Here is a 19,951-nt window from a genome sequence, read left to right as displayed (position 1 = left end):
GCTAATCCAATGGTAAGGAACTGCTGCTACTTGGTTCCAGTCAATTGCTGATATGTCAGAATTCCAATTCAGTGTTGCTACTCTTCCAACTTCAAAAGAAGAGATAAGTCTGGACTTTTATGTGAACATCTCTAATTTTAACAAACATTATGCATAATTTCATGTGGATTGGGATTTAATAAACAAAAATATCTTAGTGACCAACAAAAGAAAAGTCCGTGAGAAATGAGGAAAATCTTACTTTTTTGAAATTTCTCCTATACAATTGTTGAGATCTTAACACAAGTAATACAATGGCATCTAGCTTTTAAAATATATAATACCTATAATAAAGAATAATCTTATTCAGTAACCATCTCTGATTTAAAAGGAGCCCTAGTGGCACTGGAGGATAAGCAATGGACTACTAACTGAAAGGTCAGAAGCAATTCAAACCCACTAAATGCATCCTTGGTAGAAAGATGAAACGTTCTACTTGAATAAAGATTCCGCCTCATAAACCCTATACAGAGATTCTATGAGGTGCACATCAACTGGATGGCAGTAGGTTGCTTTGGGTTTTGGTCTGATTTAAAGAATTAATTAGGATTTGAATAGTAAATAGGATACATTATAACCTTAAAAGATGGAATCAAACTAACTGTACCTAGGGTCTAGGGTTCCCAAGACTGTAAATCTTTATGGGAGCAGAAAGCCTCATCTTTCTCCAGTGGAGTAGCTGGTGGGTTTGAACTGCCTGTCTTCAGGTTAGCAGCCCAGTAATTAACTCATTATACCACTAGGAGTAAGTTTATTTCCAAATAACAGAAAATGTTAATAGCAAGCATCAAACATCAATATATAGCTGGGAAAGAAATCTATTTCTCAAGAAATAAGCATAAAATTTTCTTTTAGCAAGGACAGAACATGATTTAAATGATTTTAGTATAAAATAATCTCTCTCTCTCACACACACACAAATATTCAAAAGATAAGGTCTACACAGTATTTAAAAATAGTTTTAGCATTTAAAAGTGTTGTTAAGTGCCGTTGAGTCAGTTCAGACCCATAGCACCTTGTATAGGGTTTCCGAGGAGCAGCTTGTGAGCTTCAACCACCAACTTTGCATTTGAAATAGTGGTTACGAATGGGCTGCTAACCTCAGGGTCATTAGTTCGAAACTACCAGCTGTTCCACAGGAGAAGGATGAGGCTTTCTGCTCCCGTACAGATTTATAGCCTGGGAAACCCTGTATAGGGTTGCTATGAGTTGGAACCGACTCCATGGCACATAACAACACTAATAAACCACACACAGTAACCCACTACATCTTCCAAATTGACTTTTTTTATACGTAGACATTAAGATTTTTGTGAAGTCTTATATTAATTATACAGGTATTAAATCCAGACCGTATCATTTTCTACTTTTTTCATTCTTAAATCATCATGTTTTTCTATTTAGGTAGAATGAACCACCGCTTAGAGGTTTTGTCACAGTTTCTGCTAAACGAAATGTTACTAACAAGCATCAAACATTTAATTGTTGTTGTTAAGTGTCATCAAGTTGGTTCCAGCTCAGTGACCCTGTGTAGTGTTTCCGAGGAGCGGCTGGTGAGCCTGAATCACCGACCCTTGTGAGTCAAACTGACGTTGCAGGCCAGTGCATTATCCTGCAGTGCCACACTGGGACTCCAAACTATTAATTAGGAAGAGCAGATTGGATGGATTATTTAAAGGGGAGAAAGTGTTTCCAAAGTTTGGTCGTTTTTACCTCTTTCGTTTTCTTTAGTTAATCCTCTGGGGTAACCTGAAGTTATACCTACAAGACTGTTTGGTCTGTTCAGTTGACTTGAAGCATAAAGTGAACTGCTCATAGTAGAAAGTGAAGAAGATGAAGTGGTTGAACTTGAAGTTGATACTGGTCTGTAACGCTGGTAAGTCTGTGAAACGTCAAAATGAGAACCCATTTGAAAAATTAAACAATTAAAAACAAATAGAACACTTAAGAGTTCATAAATGAAAAGTATCTACTGTTGTTATTACTCCAAAGTAATTCCAGTTATAACCCAGACTTCCAGTTACAATCTTTTCAAGTACTTTGTATATGGTTTGCTGGTATATACATTTTCTTACATATGGAGAACCACCAAACAATACTCGTAACATCTGACCTAACTGTGGTTTTGGCATAGTATTACCTCATCGTATGTTCTGGAGTATTTTTGTTTATATTCATCTTCTTTAGATGTTTCTGACTCCTTCTTTTCTTCTTGCTTTTCTTTATCCTGTTTTTCTTTTTCTTCTTTCTCTTTTTCTTCATTTTCTTGTTCTCTGGTTCGGGTAGAACGACTTCTTCCTATTGTTTTTTCAGCCTCTTGGAGATCAGTCAATGTCACCCCCTATAAACAAAAAGGATAAATTTAATTTTGGGATCCATTGAAGCTTGTTTCAAAAGAATATTTTCAAACAGATGTATTAAAAGTCAAGTAAGATTTGTAAACTAAGATTCTCTATCAGAAAGCCACATTCCTTCTATGAAGTAAGTACCATGAGGAAGCACAAAGATGATGGTGGTTATAAGCTGTGGAGTTGGTTCCGACTCATAAGCAACCCTATATAGGGTTTCCAAGGCTGTAAATCTTTACAGGAACAGAAAGCCTCATTCTTCTCCTGTGGAAAAGCTGATAGTTTCGAACTGCTGACCTTGAGGTTAGCAGCCCAACTTGTAACAACTATACTATTAAAGCTCCGAAAGCACAATGATAGGTAGTGAGAAAGATGTAAGCACATGAAAGAAATTGTCTCTCCATTCAAAAGGAATGAGAGATGACAGAAATAACATATGAATATATAATGCTCTTAAAAAGTTCACAGAAGAAATACATATTACAAGGCTAGTGGTTCAAAGCCACCAGCTGCTCTTCAGAAAACCTATACAGGGTCTATATTAGTTAGAACTGAGTCCATGGCACTTAACATCAGCAACACAGACAACAATCACTGGACTGTGAACCATTAACTGCTAATCTGAGCTTACCAGCTGCTCTCTGGAAGAATGATGAGCTTTCTGCTCCTGCAAAGTTTTACAGCTTTGGAAACCCTACACAGGTTTACCATGAGATGGAACTAACTCCATGGCCTATAACAACAACAATATATGCGCACATAATAATTGCTAAGGTTCACAGAGAAGATTTCATTAAATAAGTAATTTTTTCAAGGTGGTGTATGTAGTGCAATAAACACTGGGTGGCTAACTTAGAAGGCGATAGTTTAAACCCATTAGTTGCTCAGTGGGAGAAGAATAAGATGATCTGCTTTTGTAAGATTTGCTGTTGTTGTTTAACCCCATCAAGTCGATTCTGCCTCATAGCAACCCTGCATAGGGTTCAAACAGCCGGCCTTGCGGTTCAAACTGACTTCTTGGTCCAGTGTTTCCATTCCACAGTGCCACAACAGGAGCCTCAGAAACCCTATGGAGTAGTTCTTCTCAGTCCTATAAGATCATTACGAGTGGACTTGGACAGCAGGGGTTTTTGAGTGGGCTTTGAAGAACAGGTTAGATTTCAAGAAGTACTTTTATTTCTTGAACATTACAAAAACAGTAAATTGTACAGTTTTAAAACTAAGTAATAGTCTTGGTGTGGCACTGTAGGGTAAGCACTGTACCACAAGGTCGTATGAACCACAAGGTCAGCAGTTCAAACTCACCAGTCGCTCCTCGAAAACCTTATACAGAATCACTATGAGTAGGAAACAGTTCGATAGCACTTAACAACAACAAGAATAGTAGTATTAAACAGTTGAAAGCTGGACTGTGGAGATCCTCAACTGTAGAGGAGTAAAGACAGAGGTATCAGAACTCATAATTAGAATGACAAGGAGGTAAAAAAGGTTACTAGCTGGAGTAATATTTTTCTCACACTTTGACTTTAGCTGTTTGATACAACTGATATAGGAAGAGGCCTATCCTTCTCTAACCCTTACCTATCTCCAAATAGTCAAAGAACTAATTAATAGCTATTAGACATCACATGTAACAGTCTAACCATTATATACATATAGATACACACATATAAATACTTATTCTGTGCCATACACCATGCTAGGAAATGGGGATATAAACATAGTCAAAGAAACACAAAGTCATATTACTATAAATATGAAAATTAATAGTAAATACACAACCATGTTGTTATATACAAAAGATGAGGCAAAGATTAGAAAGCAAGCTTTCAATATCTACTAAGATTTACTCTGGTAGCGTAGTGGTTACGAATCGGGCTGCAAACCTTAAGGTCAGCGATTCGAAACTACCAGCCGCTCCGCGGGAGAAAGATGAGGCTTTCTGCTCCCGTAAAGATTTACACCCTCGGAAACCCTGTACAGTGTCGCTATGGGTCAGAATTGACTCGACGGCACTTAACAACAACAACAACAATGTGTCCCTTTTATGACTGTGTCTGGATTTTGGATTTACCTTAGTGGTATGGGATGACATATTTCTTTAATTCTGAGCTTTTACATAGACAAGTCATTTCCATGACCAAGGCAGCCAAGAAGTTTCAAGTGATCAAGCTGTGAGCAAGCACAGTCTGTAGTCTTTTGAAGTGGGCACTGGTAGTTTCGAACTGCTGACCTTGAGGTTCACAGCCCGATTCATAACCACTACACTAGTTTGAAACTATCTGCTGTTCCATGAGAGAAAGATGAGGCTTTCTACTCCCGTAAAGATTTACACCCTCGGAAACCCTGTACAGGGTCTCTATGGGTCGGAACCGACTCGACGGCACATAACAACAACAACAACAACATATACAGATAGCAGTATTTTCACAAGAAAGTGAAAAGTAAAATGAGAAAGGTAATTTATTTAAAATTTGTGTATTATACATATTAAATATACCTGGGTTGACCGTCTAGACTGTCTTGCTTGTCTAGATCTTGCTTTTCTCTGGGATTCAGACTCTTCATCTCTAACAGGAGTGAGGTATGATCTACAATGAAAAATAAAAATTGTTAGCTGGAGACATAATACCTATGAATGTAATAATATAGGAATCAAACATACAACTTTAGCATTTTTAATGGATTTTAAGAAAAATAGTATTCAGAAATTGGTTGCACCCATTCTGAAATTCAACAATGCACTCTAATAATTACTTTTTGGTTTAGAACTAATCATATCAACATTTTCCAACTTTAAAAAAACCCATATAATGTAATTTTAAGGAAGAATACACTCAAAAAAATTTAGTTGTACTGAAAGATGTAGAAGCATTTCATTTAGTAAAATCACAATTTACTATGATGGTTGGGAAATGAAAATATTTTTGTTTTGATTTAGGAACTGTTTCCTCCTAACAATGTCCAAAGTAGTGATCTGAATTCTTTGAAGCAACACATTTAGCACAATCATTAGAACTGAATGGGATGACAAGTAAATAAACACTCGACCCATTGCAATTGTGACAAGTCTGAATCATAGTGACCCTATAGGGTTTCCGAGCATGAAAATCTTTATAGGAGCAGACAGCCTCATCTTTCGTCCATGAATAGTTGGTGGATTTGGATGTTGACACTGCTGTTAGTTCACTGCTTATCCTACAGTGTCACCAGGACTCCTTTGTGTTCTTATTAGGTTTTTGGTAGACAGCACATCTTGTTCTATACTCTGAATTCTCAAAAATATGATTGGTCTAGACTAACTGAATTTCTGATTAAATAACATTTGGCATTTATCTTTAGTAAATTTCAAGAGATATATAGTCCATTCATGTTACAAGATGTATACAATTTCAAAAGTATAAAACCTGTAAGGGTCAAAGATAAGACAGAAATCTGCCAATGCACAGGAACTTCCCTCAAATAGCCAGTTACTTGGAAGTTTAATCAATATACTTTATCTAATTACATTACCTAAAAGTTATATTTATTAGTTTGTTTTCCGTTACCTTAACTTGTTCTTCTAAAATGAAATACAGGGGGGGATCTACTTATTAAATACTTTGGTTATCAATGGTTCTTTTTAAGTCTAGTTCCCTTAGTTGAGATTCTGCTACATATAGCTTCACATGTACCAATGCACGAATGCAAAGAGATAAGTACAACTGGTCGGGCCGGCTTTCTCTTTCATGATGCTCAGGCGGCACTGAAGCTGTTACTTCTCTCACAGTCTTACTCTGTTTATATACCAGCTCTCGTGGGTTTGAATATTCTTACTTAGAGAAACTTCCTATTTTTTTTTGGATAAACAATTTAAGGGAAGAAAGACTAAGTCTTTTTATTAAAGTTTATTAATATGTTAAGAGGGGATATGTTAAGAAGGGTCTGACTAACATAGAAACTGGTAAGTAAATTTGGGAAATGCTATCCATTCTAACCCTACTATAGTCCAGGAAGAATCAGAAAAATCCTTTATAAGGTGGAGAAGTGACCCCTTGCAATATCAATTTGAAAACTGTGGTGCCAATGGCTACTTATGTGCCTACTGGCCCTTGTAAATAATTACTTTTTGGACTTCTATTAAATGACAAAAAAAAAAAAAAAAAAGTAGATAAACTGTAAATATGACAGCTAATTTGGTTAAACAAAACTTTACGGCATGTCAGAGGCGCCAATTAACAGTTTAGCATTTCATGAGTTGCTCTGCAAACAAGTATGAACATGCACTGCTGAACTCTGGCTCCATTCAATGACCAAAGTTATCATATTTCATTTAGAACAGGAAGGACCATGCAAAAGTTGTGTTGTTCACTTTCCTGTTTTACTCTCATGGTAGACACAGCACTAATCAACTAATGAACTCTCTCCTAATGAACTTATTTTTTTAAGAGTTTCATACCAGGTTTAACACATGGTGGTGGTTGTTGCTGTTAAGTGCTATTGAGTCAATTACAACTCACAGAGACCCTGCACAGGGTTTCTAAGGCTTTAAATCTTCACAGCAGCAGAAAGTCTCATCATTCTCCTGCAGAGCAGCAACTGGGCTTGAACTGCAGACCCTGTGGTTTGCAGTTTAGTGCTTATCATATGGCACCACTACACTACCATATGGAGGTGGTAGTTGTTGTTATTAAGTGCCACTGAGTTGGTTCTGACTCACAGTGACCCTGTATAGGGTTTAGAGGAGCAGTTGGTGAGTTTGAACCACCAACTCTGTGGTTCAGTGCTTATGTTACAGTGCCACACCAGGATTCCATATGGAGGCTGCTGTTGGTTAAGTGTAGTTGAATCGGTTCTGACTCAGAAACCCTATATAGGATTCCCAAGGAATGGCTAGTGAGTGTGAACCACCAACCTTGTGATTCAAAATGGCCTTGCGGTCCAGTGCTTTATCCTACAGCGCCAGTTGAAAAACTTTTAAAACCCATTCCATACATTTGTCCAAAATTAGCCTAAAATATCTAGCCTATCAAGTAATTGTTGTTGTTAAGTGTTGCCAAGGTGGTTCTGTTTCATAGTGACCCTATTATAGCAGGGGTGGGGAACATCAGCCTTATGAGGCTCCCAAATCATTTGGTCTCCCTGCAAAGGCAACCGCTGTTCCAGCCATCACATTAGGAGTGACGTTAATAACTAACAGGCTAGTTTTTAAGTTGATACTTTTGTATGGCTTGTGAATGATGTTAAAAATTTTGGCAGAAAAAAGGTTCTCCACCTCTGCTGTATGGGGTTCTGGTGTGGTGCTGCGGGGTAAAGCACTGGAATGCAAGGTTGATTTGAACCACAAGGTTGGTGGTCCAAGCTTACCAGCTGCTCTTTGGAAACCCTATACAGGGTCACTATGGGTCAGAACTGACTTGATGGTACTTAACAACAACAACAACCCCTGCTGTATAGGGTTTATGAGGAGCAACTGGTGAGTTTGAACCACTGACCTTGCACATCAGGACCTCTATCAAGTTGTAATAGGCAATATATTTCCTAAATCTGATCGTTGTCATCTGATACTCAGTTCCTTCCTCCTCCCCTCTAAGATTAGGATTTAAATCATCCTCAATGCCAGCGGTTGATTTCAACTCACAGCAACCCTACAGGACAGAGAAGAACTGCCCCACTGAGTTTCCAAAGCTGTAAATCTTTATGGAAGTTGCTGCCACATCTTTCTCCTGTAGAGTGGCTGGTGAGTTCAAACTGCTGACCTTGTGGTTAGAAGTAAAGTATCTTATGCAATGTGATACCAGGGCTCCTAAGAATAGAAAACATGATTTACTTATTTTATGTTTTTAATTTCAAAGTGGATTACCAAAAAGAAGGGAGACTATACCAGCTTGTTGTTGTTGTTAAGTACTGTGGAGTCGGTTCCGACTCATAGTGACCCTGCACAGGGTTTCCAAGGCTGTAAATCTTTACGGGAGCAGAATGCCTCATCTTTCTCCCACGGATCTGCTGGGAGTTTTGAACTGCTGACCTTGAGGCTGGCAGCCCAACTCGTAACCACTATGCTACCAGAGCTCCTAATATACTAGCTACTACCTGTTATATTCCCCGGCAGAAAGATAAGGCTTTCTGGTCCCGTAAAGATTTAAAGCCTCAGAAACCCTGTACAAGGTTGCTATGAGTTGGAACCAACTCCATGGCACATAACAACAACAAACCTGTCATATTAGATCTCTTTCTCATAAGTATCCAGGAAATATAATTTCACTCATAGTAGTCTTAGGCTGCTTACTCTGAACTGGAGTTTTTTTGTTTTGTTTAAAAATAACTTGATGTTTCAAAAAACAATCATTCTATGTCTATTTCACTGATAGTTATTAATTGAAATGCTTGCATTTAAAAATAATATCTATATTTTGGAGTCCTGGTATGGTGCTGTAGGATAAGCACTGGACTACAGGGTCAGTTTGAGCATCCAGGTTGGCAGTTTAAACTCCCCAGTTACTCCTAGGAACCGTATACAGGGTTGCTATGATTTGGAACTGACTTGACAGCACATCACAACCACAGATTTGGGTTAGCCAACAAAACTGTATCTTTCAAAAACTAAAACTGATTAGCCATCCTCGTTTCTCACTCAGCATTTACTGTCTGTTGTTGTTTAAGTGCCGTCAAGTCAATTCTGACCCACAGCGACCCTGTAGAGGATTTCTAAGGAGCAGCTAGTGAGCCTGAACCGCTGACCTTGCAGTTCATATGTACTTTGCGTCCAGTGCATTAACCCACAGTGGGAAATGAACAAGTGGGAGCTGACTGTACCAAGGAATGGTTACATTAAAGCAAATGTTCCAGGTGAATTCACCTAACAAATATGAAATTATTAGTAAGGTACTGTTTTGCAATATGAAAAAACTGGAGAGTTAGGGAGTACTTAAAAAGCAAAAAAGCGCTTTAAATGGGTATTTATCTGCTAACTGCAAAGTTGTCAATTCAAACCCACCAGCTGCTTTATAGGAGAAAGATAAGGCTGTCTGCTCTCATAAAGATTTATAGTCTTGGAAACCTATGTATATAAGGTCTTTATGACCCAGAATTGACCTGATCCCAGTGGGTTTTGGTTTTAAACCACAAAAGAATTTGCTATCATGCTCCATTTATCTAAAAGTAGCTTTTCCTGCCTATTCCAAATCAAAAGTTAAACCCACTGAAAATCCTAACCAACAAAAACAGAACACCTTGATTAATAACAACAACAACAAAATTGGAGAGCACTGTGGAATTTAAAAGTATTCATAATAATTTTATGCAATATTCAATGGTACATATATAGAGGGAATGTGATAGCAATATTGTATATGTTTACTTTTCTTCTTCAGTCAAAAATATATTCTTAAATTACCATAAATACATTTTTTAGAAAAAATTTTAATCATACAATCCAGAAATATTAATGAAATTTAATCAGAAGACGAACAGAAGAGGCCAACAATGTATTTAGAATTGCAAACAATTATTTCACATGGAACAAAACACAAACATTAATAATACTGCACACATCACTGAAACAAAGTAAGACAAGCAAAATCTTTGTACTAAGAACTAGAAAAATGTTCTTATTTTGTTCTTCATGCTATGAGAACCTACTCTGTCTTAGTCATATCTCCAAATGTATAATTCTCAATCTTTAGTGTCTTTCTCTTCAACTGTAAAAAGTAGATCCAACTCTAACAGAACAAAAAAATTAAGAAAACTGAGGTCAAACAGCATATTTACTTTGTTCTATAAGAAATGATGGTTCCAGGGTAACAGTTATTAAAATTTAATTGACATTGACAAATTTTTTATAAAGTATGGACTGCTAAAAGAAATATTTCCAGAAATTAAAAATTATGTAACTCAAATTCCTTAGTTTACAGAAGAGGAAATTTTGACCCAGAGAGGATTCTGACCTTGGGAATCAGGTAGAAGGAGTAAAGTACCAAGGACTCCTGATCTTTCCTCCCTTTAAACCTATTTTCACCAGAAGAGAATGATGATGCCTAAGATCCTTACATTTCTGTTGGCTGTATGGTCTTACTGAAGGCACCACATAATCTTAAAACGAGGTTCAAATTTATAGGGAACAAAAAAGATGAATAATTAAAATGGTATGTCTAATACTACTAATTCAAACCAAAGTACTCAATATTAATTTTAATTTGAGCCTCAACCCTGCACTTGCTAAGTACCACTGACTTGGTTCTGATTCACAGCGACCCTGTATAAGGTTTCTGAGGAGCAGCTGGTAGATTTGAACCGCCAATCTGCAGGTTCAAACTAAGCTTGCTGTCCTGTGCTTATCCTATAGTACCACACCAGGACTCCATCTAACTTGCACTGGGAATTATAAAAATATTTATATTACTATAAAAATAAAATATAAATATTCTGATAGAAACAAATGATGTAGTAATAGAACATATTTTAAATTGCAGTTTTAAGTCTCAACAAAATTATCACTGATGATTTAGCCTTTATAACAGTAGCTTATTACTTTTCATATACTTGGCACAAATATTTACTGTAAGTTGCTACTAGTATAGGCCAGGCATTTTGGTAGGCCTGAAGAGACAATGGATGAACAACATTTTGTTTGTGTGTGAAAAGTATGTGCCAGAAATAAAACGAACTTAAGCTGGTTGATGTTTTATTAAGTCTCAAGGTTTGCTGTAAGTCAGATTCAACTTGACTGCACTTAAAAACAACAACAAACCATTTATGTAGCTAATTAGAATAAGATACAAATAATAAGTTTGCACTTAAGTTTGAGTTTCTTTTATCAAGAGGAAAAACAGTTAAAACAAGGGACTATGTATAATATATCAGACAGAATATTGAAGTGATTCTTTTACAATCTTGGGTACAGTCATGTTCTTAATCTTAGACTAAGAAACTATACTTAACATCTCTGGGCCTCAGTTTCCTTATGTGTAAAGCAAGGATAACATAAAAGATAGTAATTTTTTCCCCCTCAACTATGATTTCATAACAATAAGCCGAAATAGGAAAAAGTGAACAATGCTCTTAAATGCATTTAAGAACACAAAATAAATTCATGTTGTCAGGTGCTGTTGAATTTTTCACAACTCAGAGACCCCATGCAGAACAGAACAAAACACTGGCTGGTACTGTGCTGTCCTCACAACTGTTATTTTTGAACCCATTGTTGTGCCATTGAGTCAATCCATCATGTTGAGAGTCTTCCTCTTTTTCACTGATGCTCCCACTTCACTAAGCATGCTGTCTGTCCTCCTCCAGGGACTGGTTCATTCTGAGAATATATCCAAAGTATGAGAGATAAAGTTTCACTTCTTCCAAGACTATTTGCTTGTTCTTCTTTGTTGTTGTTGTAAGGTGCCATGGAATCGGTACCGACTCACAGTGACCTAATGCACAGCAGAACGAAACACTGCCTGATCCTGGGCCAACCTCACTACTGTTGCCACGCTTGAGTCCATTGATGATGCCACTTGGCCAAACCATCTCGCTGGGGTCTTCCTGTTTTTCTTTGACTCTCCACCTTACATGATATCCTGCTCCAGCAATTTGTCCCTCCTAACATTATGTCTGAAGTATGAGAGACAAAGTTTGGCCATCTAGTCTCCAAGGAGCACTCTGGCTGCACTTCTTCCAAAATGGATCTATTGGTTCTTTTGGCAACCCATGGCACTTTCAATATTCTCCTCCAACACCATAACTCAAAAGCATCAATTCTTCTATGGTATTCCTTATTTACTGTCCAACTCTCAAATGCACATGTTGTTGTTGTTAAGTGCTGTCGAGTCGGTTCCGACCCATAGCGACCCTGAACAGGGTTTCTGAGGCTATAAATCTTTACAGGAGCAGAACGCCTCCTCTTTCTGCCGCGTAACAGCTGGTAGTTTCAAACTGCTGACCTTGCGGTTCGCAGCCCAATTTGTAACCACTACGTTACCATATAAGCAACTGAAAATACCAAGGCTTGATCATGCAACACCTTGTCCCTCAAACTGACATGTTTTGTTTTTTTGCAGATTTGCCTAATTATTTGGAGTCCTAGTATGGGGCTGCAGGACAATGCACTGGATGACAAGGTTGGTTTGAACTGCAAGGTAGGTGGTTCAAACTCAGCCGTTCCTTGCTGTAATTTGGACCTGATTTGATGACACTTAACAACAACATACATCATTTGATTCCTTAAATGTTGCTTCCATGAACACTGATTGTGGATCCAAGCAAAATAAAGTCTTTATAACTTTAGTCTTTTCTCCATTTATCATGATGTTATTTATTGGTCCAGTTGTGAGGAATTTTCATTTTCTTTACACTGAGGTTATGAATCGGGCTGCGAACCTTTAGGTCAGCAGTTCGAAACTACCAGCTGCTCTGTGGGAGAAAGATGAGGCTTTCTGCTCCCATAAAGATTTACAACCTCGGAAACCCTGTACAGGGTCTCTATGGGTCGGAACCGAGTCAAAGGCACTTAACAACAACAACACAATCCGAAATGAAGACTGTGGTCTCTGATCAGTAAATTTCCAAGTCCTCTTCACTTCACATATTTCAGGTTGTTAATGAGTCTTTCTTCAAATCTAGCTTCTCAGATTTGCTCAGCATACAGATTAAATAAATTTGGAGAAAGAGTACAACCTTGACAACGTAACTTTCCTGGTTTTAAACCATTCAGTATCCTGTTGCTGTGTCTGAATGGCTGCCTCTTGGTCTATGTTCAGGTCCCTCATGAGCCCAATTAAGTGTTCTGGTATACCTATTCTTCGCAATGTAATCCGTAGTTTGTTATAATCTACAAAGCCAAATGCTTTTATATAGTCAATAAAGCACGAGTAAACATTTTTCTGGTATTCTCTGCTTTCAATCAAGATCTTACATCAGCAATGATAGCCCTCATCCACGTCCTCTTCTGATTCAGCCAAAATTTCTGGCAATTCCCTGTCGATGTACTGCTGCAACTGTTTCTGAATTATCTTCAGCAAAATTTTACTTGCATATGAAATTAATGATACTGTTTGATGATTTCCATGCTCTGTTGGGACACCTTTCTTTGGAATGAGCACAAATATGGATCTCTTCCAATTTCTTGGCATGGATGAGTGAGTGCCTCCAGTACTATTATTAGTTTGTTGAAACATTTCAATTTGTATTCTGTCAATTCCTGGAGTGTTGTCTGTCACCAATGCCTTCAGTGCAGCTTGGATATCTTCTGTCAATACTATCAGTTCTTGATTACATGTTACTTCTTGGAATGGTTGAACATTGACTAATTCTTTCTAGTACAGTGACTCTGTATATTTCTTCCACTTTCTTTTGATGTTTCTTGAATCATTCAATTTTGTCCATGGAGTCCTTCAAACATTGCAATCTGATGCTCTAATTTTTCCCTTAGTTCTTTTATCTTGAGAAATGATGAGTTTGTTCTTCTCTTTTAGTGAATGCTCTTAAATGCATTTAAGTACACAAAATAAATTCAAAGACTTCCCCCCCCACTTCAATTAATGAGTGTATACTGTATACCAGAATTAAAATTCAGTGAATATATTCAACAAACTTAGAATGTATGCTCAGAATCTTTTCCTTATTAATAAAATATTAAATGAAATTCTCAAAAACAACTGAATATCCATTATGTTTCTTAAAAATGGAGATTTCAAAAAGAAAAATGATAAAACCTGCTTTAGCTACATGCTACATCTTGTTTTCTGTGTTAAGTTTAGGTCTTTATTACAAACAAAGTTATGGGTTAAAACACTACCAAAAACTAAAATGGCTAAGTAAGCATCCAAGTATCTGGAGCACTGCTTATAAACAAAAAATATCATTCTGTCAGAGGTCGACTGCTATTGGCTGCCCTTGCATCAATTCCAAATGTGGTGGCTCAGTGTGTGCAGAGTAGAACTGCTCCATAAGGTTTACAAAGCCTAAAATCAGAAGTTGATCGCCAGGCCTGTCTTCCGAGGAACCTTTGGGTTGGTTAGAACTACTAGCCTTTTGAGTAGTAGTCAACCACTTAACCACTCTGAACAACCGAGCGAGTCCTCAGAGGTAGGTTACAAAGTCTGAATGATAATAATCCCTTTCTATATCAATTTACATAGTTCTGAGGTGACAGTTTATTCCATTTATTAGGTTACTGGAAAGATGGTCACCAGCTTTAGAAGATTTAAAAAAAAAACAAAAACCACCTTTCATCACTAGGTAAGATAAATCAGCAGTACTATTAGGACCTTTACACACCTGCGTCTCTCCCTGACCTCTGATGTGGAGGAGACAGTGCCAGCAGTAGTTGTAGTCAGGGTTGTGGTAGAAGCTGCAGCATTTACAACAGTTGGAGCAACAGGAATGGTCACTGTCGTAGGAACACTGTCCTTGTCTTTTTCAGTACTATCATCAGCCCACAAACGATTTGAGGTACTAGAGCATCATAAGCAGCAACACAAAAAGAGAAAAGGAAAACAGCTAAACAATGAAAGCACCTTCTAGCAGCTGAAAACATGTGACATGAGGGATGGATTTTTTAAAAACAGATGGCCAGACATCTTTCAACTGTTAACCAAAAAGCTCATCCAGAGCTATCCAAAAATAAAAAAAAAAAAAGAAATTTACATTTTAAGCAATCTAATTCAAGGAAAGTTCTTAATTCAGGAACTTAATTCCACCCCCTCCCCCCACATGCATAATTACCTCTTTTTGGTACCAATTTTTGTTTGAAAATAATTTTTACATGGTAAATGAAAAAAATCCAGAGCCCCACAATCTAAACAAAAATGCATGCACATACATAAGCACACAATAGACCTAAGCACAAAATGTATCTGTCACTTACCTGCTTTGTTGGCCTGCTAAGGAAGAACCCGTTGAAATCTTTGTAGTAGTGCTTGAGCTGGAAAGCAGGCTTTTCTGAAGCCCAGCTGCAGAGGTAACTGTTGATGTTGATGTGGTACTTGGAACACTAGAACTAATCAAATCATCTTGTCTTCTACCAAAGGAGCAACTAAAGGAAAGAGTCATATCTATATAGAATGTGTTTGCATGTATTTTTTACAGTCAATGTTTACACATTATACTAATTGACAAGGCTCTGAAAAAATCTAAAGAATCGTGCTTCTAAATATATCACCAGCTCCATCACCAAGAACTGCCATCTACAACTTGCTAGAGTCTAGTTATTTTACTAATTTGGTATTATATCACTTTACTATTTTCCCTCTAAATAACAATCAAAGATGATCTGATCTGATATTTCACATTGTAGAACTGTTTCAGACCATATGTTTAGCTGAGTGTCAGAAAAATACTTTGGTTTAGTTTCACTTAGGGAAAGTTATGGCTGATATTTTTGAAGAAAATTATTTTAAGCAATGGGTTTGATCTCTAAGAGTGGCTTATACTAATATTATTCATGCTCATATTGACTATTCCCATTGCTTTCAGAGGAGAAACAAATTATGGAGGTTTTTTCTTTTTCAATATGATATTACCAATGTTCCCATTCAAGGCATTTCATAGCCTTGAAAGTGTGCAGAAACTTTCAAGTTTCCCAAATGATGAAAAGATCAATTATGTCACTGATATATTTTAATTGTTACTGTCAATCATAAAAGCATTAATGAAATAAATTCTAGAAAGGCATATATATGAGCAAATTTCCACTCATCTTTAAATATATAGAGTCTGAGTCTTAAAGTTTTATGTAAGCAACAAAAGACTTAGCATTTAATAAGAGCATGTTTATGCTCCCATGAAATTAAATTTAGCGACTCCAAACATATTGCTTCATACAGTTTATCTAAAAATACATAAAAGCTACTTTAAAATAAGATTATTACCTTTTATGATACATTGGTCCTTCATTAATTGAGCTATTCTTTCTGAGATCATCTTCCCATTTTCTTCTTGTATAAGAACTACTTGTTCGCAAACTGGAAGATTCCCTGAAAATAGAATACTCTTCAGATTCTGGTAGATACTTTAAAATAGGGTTAAGAAAACTACATGCTAATAAAGATTACAAGTAAAAATTTGTAAAATGCCCTGGTTAAGTATTTTTCAATATTTCTGAATGGATGAAAACAGTTTCTGTTCTAAGGCTCTATCCCCCTAAGATAAAATCCTAATAAAAATTCTACATAAGTAAACCTCAGCATATCTACTCTATGGAATATTAAGTACCAATATGAAATAATGCTTACTGAAAATACACAGTAACACTTAAGACAGTTTGGAGTCCTGGTGTGGTGATAAGGGATAAGTACTCAACCTCAAGGTTGGTTTGAACTGCAAGGTTAGTGGTTCAAACTGACCAGCTGCTCCTCGGAAATACTATACAGAGTTGCTATGAGTCAAAACCAATTAGACTCACCGCAACCCTGTACAGTTTCCGAGCGGTGGCTGGTGGGTTTGGACAACCAACCTTGTAATTAGCAGCCCAGTGCTTATACTACAGCACCACATCAGGACCCCTATGATATACTGTTTTGTTAACTGCTATTGAGTCAATTCTAACTCATAAAGGGCTTCCAAAGAGCGGCTGGTGGGTTTATAGTGCATTCCTTTTGGTTAGTAGGCTAGTGTTTATCCTACAGTGACACACCAGGCCATGTTAGTTGAGAAAAAAAAGAGACCTCCTACCACTCTGCTACAGAGTATCTTCTTTGCTGTTCTTTGAATATACCAAGCTTGCTCCTGTTTGGGTCTGTACAACTGAAGCTCTGTCTACTGGTTCATTTCCCTATCAGCTCCTCCATTCCAGATATCTCATTAGAAATATAAGCACCAAGGGAGTAAGGACTTTTACTATGGTTAATAGTTGAATAGTAAATATCACATAGTAAATAGTTGAATAAATATTTGTTACATGAATGAGTAATGGAAACATATTTAAGCTGTTTCCATTACTCATCATTAAGCTACACACGATGAAGACAACAATTAAATAGCATTATATATTACAAATGTTGTTCTTGTTGTTAAGTGCCGTCGAGTCAGTTCCGATTCATAGCACTCCTGTTTAGGGTTTCCAAGAAGAGATTGGTGAGTTTGAACCACTGACTTGTAGGTCAAGCTGATCTTTTGGTCCAGCGTTTTATCCCACAGTGCCACACCAGTACACAACATTACAATATTAATACTTAAATGCTATCCAGAAAATCAAGTATGAAAATAAAGTTACAATAGTAAAATAGTAAAAATAAATGTTACAAATTCAGTTCTTAACTAAAGTTCAACCTTCAACTTTGTTGTTAAGTGTCATCATGTCAATTTTGACTCACAGTGACCCTATACAGGGTTTCCAAAGAGCTGCTGGTAGGTTTGAACCACCAATGTTGTGGTTTGCAGTCCAGTACTTATCCTACAGCACCACATTAGAAGTCCTTGCGGTTCAAACTGACCTTATGGTAAAGCGCTTATCCTACAGCGCCACACCAGGACCCTTCCTTCTACTTGTTATATTGATATATTGTTAATAGTTTCCTATGTATCTCCGACATTAGACAGTGAAAACAATGACAAAGAAATTACATGTTGGAATAAGATCTTGGAAAATAATTTGTTCTTTACAGAAAAATGAACTAGATAGAAATCTTTTTTTTGTAGTCTTGTGTTAACACTGCATGATGTGTTTTAATCATTTTAAAATCTAATACCATTACAGAAGTCATCAGAAAGTTATCACACACACACATACGATAATACAAAAAAGCATGTAACGTAGTATTAACAAGGCTGTTAGATCATCACTATGTATCTAGACAGTTAATCTACTGAAAAACAAAATAGAAAAAAAGAAATCTTTAGTTGGCAAAATGTAGAGAAGCAGGTGTAAACGCCCAATAATTATAACATGGAATGTATGAAGTATGAATCTAGGAAAATTAGAAAGTGTAAAAAATGAAATGGAACGTATAAACATCAATATCCTAGGCATTAAAGAGTTGAAAATGACTGGCATTGGTCATTCTTAATCTGACAATTAAAATGGTTCACTATCCCCAGAATGACAAATTGAAGAGAAATACTGTTACATTCATCATCTAAAACAACATTTCAAGATCTATCCTGAAATTTGGTGAGCAATACCATTTACAATAGCCACCTAAAGGATGAAGTATCTCAGAATAAATGTAACCAGAAAAACAAAGCAGCTATACAAAGAAAACTACAAAACACTACTACAAGAAACCAAAAGAGACCTACAAAATTGGAAGAACATAGCATGATCCAGGACAGGAAGACTTAACATTGTGAAAATGTCAATACTGCCCAAAACAATTTACACATATAATGCAATTCTAATCCAGATTCCAACGACATTCTTCACAGAGATGAAAATAAATAAATAAATAAACTTTATATGGAAAGGATAAGCAAAGCCCTGCTTAAGAAGAATAAGGTTGGAACCTCTCACTCCCCAATATAAAAATGTATTACTCTGCTACAGTGGTCAAAACAGCTTGGTACTAGCACAGTGAAAGATACAATGATCAATGGAACAGAATCAAGAATCCAGAAATTAACCCATCCACATACAGCCAACTGATTTCCCAAAAAGCGCCTAAATATATCGCATGGGGAGGGGATAGTCTTCAACAGATGGTGTTGGCAGAACTGGAAAGCGATATGCAAAAAGACTGAAACAAGACTTTTACTTCACGCCTTATACAAAAACCAACTCAGCATGGATTAAAGACCTAAATGTGAATTCCAGAATTATGAAGGCCACCAATGAAAAAAAAAAACAGGGACAAATGTGAGGGCTCTAATTCAGGGAATATACAGACTACCATACATTTTGAAAACTACCCAAACAAAAGGAGACAAAATAAATGATTGGGACATACTAAAAATTAAAACCTTGTGTCCTTCAAAAGACTTCACCAGAAGAGTAAAAAGGGAACCCACAGAATGGGAAAATTTTTTTTGCAACAACACATCAGACAAGGGACTCATTTCTAAAATACATAGGAAACTAAAACACCTCTACAAGAAAAAGACAACCAAATTTAAAATTTGGGCACAGGGCATGAACCGACACTTCACCAAGGAGGAGATCTGGGCAGCCAACAAACACATGAAGAAATGTTCATGATCACTAGTCGTTGTTGCTGTTAGGTGCCATCGAGTTGGTACCGACTCTCTGCGACCTTATGCACAGCAGAATGGAACACTGACCAATTCTGGGCCAACCTATCATTGCCACACTTGAGCCCAATGATGCTGCCACTTTGTCAATCTATCTCGTTGGGGGGTCTTCCTCTTTTTCTCTGACCCTCCACCTTACCAAACACGATATCCTTCTCCAGTGACTGGTTCCTCTTGACAATATGTCTGAAGTATGAGAGATGAAGTTTGGCCAGCTTGGCCTCCAAGGAACACGCTGGCTGCACTTCTTCCAACACAGATCTGTGGGTTCTTTTGGCAGCCCATGGCACTTTCAATATTCTCCTCCAACACCATAACTCAAAAGCATCAAGTATTCTACGGTCTTCCTTATTCACTGTCCAGCTTTCACATGCATATGAGGTTATTGAAAATACCATGGCTTGGGTCAGGCA

At 37.0% G+C, this 19,951-nt stretch overlaps 1 protein-coding gene across 3 annotated transcripts in view; it reads right to left on the bottom strand.

Annotated features, from left to right (window-relative positions):
- PPP1R12A (protein phosphatase 1, regulatory subunit 12A) overlaps positions 1-19,951 on the bottom strand; it is a 253,983-nt gene that overhangs the window by 34,324 nt on the left and 199,708 nt on the right. For 2 of the 3 annotated variants that reach the window (XM_006871837.1, XM_006871838.1), the window contains exons 12-17: positions 16,226-16,330; positions 15,223-15,390; positions 14,634-14,810; positions 4,888-4,978; positions 2,180-2,380; positions 1,753-1,921 (exon numbers count right to left, since the gene is read on the bottom strand). In XM_006871837.1, coding sequence (XP_006871899.1) covers positions 1,753-1,921; positions 2,180-2,380; positions 4,888-4,978; positions 14,634-14,810; positions 15,223-15,390; positions 16,226-16,330 — 911 coding nt within the window. The remainder of the gene's footprint in view (positions 1-1,752; positions 1,922-2,179; positions 2,381-4,887; positions 4,979-14,633; positions 14,811-15,222; positions 15,391-16,225; positions 16,331-19,951) is intronic. The other variant, XM_006871839.1, reaches the window with a different exon arrangement.

This window comes from Chrysochloris asiatica, unplaced genomic scaffold, assembly GCF_000296735.1.
Source record: "Chrysochloris asiatica unplaced genomic scaffold, ChrAsi1.0 scaffold00175, whole genome shotgun sequence".
NCBI lineage: Eukaryota > Metazoa > Chordata > Mammalia > Afrosoricida > Chrysochloridae > Chrysochloris > Chrysochloris asiatica.
Note: the sequence above shows the minus strand (reverse complement) of the source record. Positions and strands in the feature narration are given on the sequence as shown.